The sequence below is a fragment of the Gymnoscopelus microlampas genome, assembly GCF_963454915.1.
Source record: "Gymnoscopelus microlampas genome assembly, chromosome: 16".
NCBI classification, from domain to species: domain Eukaryota; kingdom Metazoa; phylum Chordata; class Actinopteri; order Myctophiformes; family Myctophidae; genus Gymnoscopelus; species Gymnoscopelus microlampas.
The window spans coordinates 5,840,252-5,842,785 of NC_139953.1; the positions used below are offsets into that span (position 1 = coordinate 5,840,252).

The following is a 2,534-nucleotide window of genomic DNA, read 5'->3' on the forward strand; positions in this document are numbered from 1 at the left end:
TCAGTTGTATGCAGCCAGTGAGGTATGTGTTTGTTTGAAGTGTATTTTATATTTATCATTACAGCCTTGGATCAAGACTATCATAGATTAATTTTTATCGAGTCTTGACTTTTACTTTCGTATCTATGATAGTCTTGGTCTCAACCCCCCTAATAGTCACTGGACATCCGCGCGAAAAGTCCGTACTTCTCCTCACATGTTCAAAACAATCATATTAAGTATCTAACCTGTAGCCACGGATGTTAACTAGACATTCGGAACATTTGTTGTTCACTGTATTTGTCTGTATTTTGCAATAGATCTGTTGTAATCCCGTCTGTGACGGATTCTGTCTGTTCCCTGTATTCCTCAATGGGTGGTGGTGACGGGGCGCATCAGGTGGAAGTCGGTATTACACTCAATGTAAACAGGATGTAAACGAGGGGGAAAATGGCGTTCAGACACAGACGGGATTAAAACACATGTCTATTGAAAAATAGGGATTAATAGAGTGCACAAAGACTCCGAATGCTGAGTTAACATCCGTATCTACAGGGTAAGCACCTTGTATTTTGCATTTGTACAAAGACCAACACTATTATAGATGTGCAAATGTCGAAATATATAAAATACATCTGATACTCTTGATCCAAGGTTAGGTTTACCATGTATTTCTGTTTGAGGTTCATGTTTAGTGTGAGTGTTTGTTTGTTTAATGTTGTATTTGGGCTAAAAGAATGAAAAATCCACTTTTGTCATGTTATGGCTTTCTGACAGTAATGTATGTGAATCTGCAGCATTGCATTTTTATATACAGTGTTCTTGTTTTGTTGTTTTACACAAGGGTGGAATTAATGCTCTGTGTGTGTGTGTGTGTGTGTGTGTGTGTGTGTGTGTGTGTGTGTGTGTGTGTGTGTGTGTGTGTGTGTGTACTTTGTAACAGGTTTGTGGTGGTGTATCAAAGCTCGGCCTTCCTGCCAGGCCCATCTGAGACGATACGATTGACCTCCAGATCAAACCCACAACTTCCAGTGAGGAGAACAGACTGTCTTTCCACAGCTACAGGAGGGAATACTGACCCAGACCACTGGAACCTGCTGTTCGTAGCTTCACTCAGAGACAAAATGGCTTCCAACACGTCTCCTCCAGAAGAGGATTATTCCTGTCCTGTGTGTCGTGACATCTTTAAAGATCCTGTTCTCCTGTCATGTAGCCACAGCTTCTGTAAAGAATGTCTGCAGAATTGGTGGAGAGAGAAGAGAATAAATGAATGTCCAGTTTGTAAGGAAATACATTCAACAGATAATCCACCCCGTAACCTGGCTCTGAAGAACCTGTGTGAGGCCTTCATACAGGAGAGACATCAGAGAGCTTCAAAACGTCAGAGAACTTCATCAGGGTCTGAGGATCTCTGCAGTCTGCATGCTGAGAAACTCAAACTCTTCTGTCAGGAATGTCAACAGCCAGTGTGTGTTGTGTGTCTTCATTCAGAAAAACACACCAACCACAGTTTCAGACCCATCGATGAAGTTGCTCTGGATCACAAGGAGGAAGTCCTGAAATCACTGAAGCCTTTACAGGAGAAACTGAAGGTATTTAATAAAGTTAAAGCAACCTGTGACCAAACAGCAGAACACATTAAGGCTCAGACCCGGTACACAGAGAGGCAGATTAAAGACAAGATTAAAAAGCTTCATCAGTTTCTACAAGAGGAAGAGGAGGCCAGCATCACTGCACTGAGGGAGGAAGAGCAGCAGAAGAGTCAAATGATGAAGGAGAAGACTGAGGGTCTGAACAGAGACATATTAACCCTTTCAAACAACATCAGAGCCACAAAGGAGGAGCTGAGAGCTGGACACATCCCATTCCTGCAGAACTACAAGACCACAATGGAAAGAGTCCAATTCACACTGCAGGATCCACAGCTGGTCTCAGGACCACTGATGAACGTGGCCAAACACCTGAACAACCTGACCTTCAGAGTCTGGAACAAGATGAAGGACATTGTCTCCTACACTCCTATCATTCTGGACCCCAACACTGCCCATCCAAGACTCATCCTGTCTGATGATCTGACCAGTGTGAGACGTGGAGAAAGACAGAAGCTTCCTGACAACGCAGAGAGGTTTGACTATCTGGGCTTTGTCCTGGGTTCTGAGGGCTTTAACTCAGGGACCCACAGCTGGGATGTTGAGGTTGGAGACAATCCATTCTGGGTACTGGGTGTGTTAGCAGAGTCTTTTCAGAGAAAGGGAAAAGATCTGGGTCAAATAGTGTGGTGTATAAGGTTAATTGAAGGTAAATACAAAGCAAGCAAAATGTCATCAAAGTCATTCACACTTCTCTCAGTGGAGCAGAAACCTCAGAGGATCAGAGTGCAGCTGGACTGGAATGAAGGAAAGCTGTCATTCTCTGATCCTGATACTAAAACACACATACACACCTTCACACACACTTTCACTGACACGCTCTATCCATACTTTTGCACCACTCAGTCGCTCCCTCTGAAGATTTCACCAAGGAAGGTCAGTGTAACTCTGGAACAACATAGTTAG

General features: G+C 43.4%; 1 protein-coding gene across 1 annotated transcript; it reads left to right on the forward strand.

Moving 5' to 3' along the window:
* Nucleotides 1–973: 973 nt before the first annotated feature.
* LOC311062782 (nuclear factor 7, ovary-like) lies at nucleotides 974–2,534 on the forward strand (the record flags this gene model as incomplete). Its single annotated transcript, XM_084082000.1, has 1 exon — nucleotides 974–2,534. Exon 1 carries the CDS (start codon nucleotides 1,104–1,106, stop codon nucleotides 2,532–2,534), a length of 1,431 nt encoding a protein of 476 aa, XP_083938126.1. The 5' UTR covers nucleotides 974–1,103.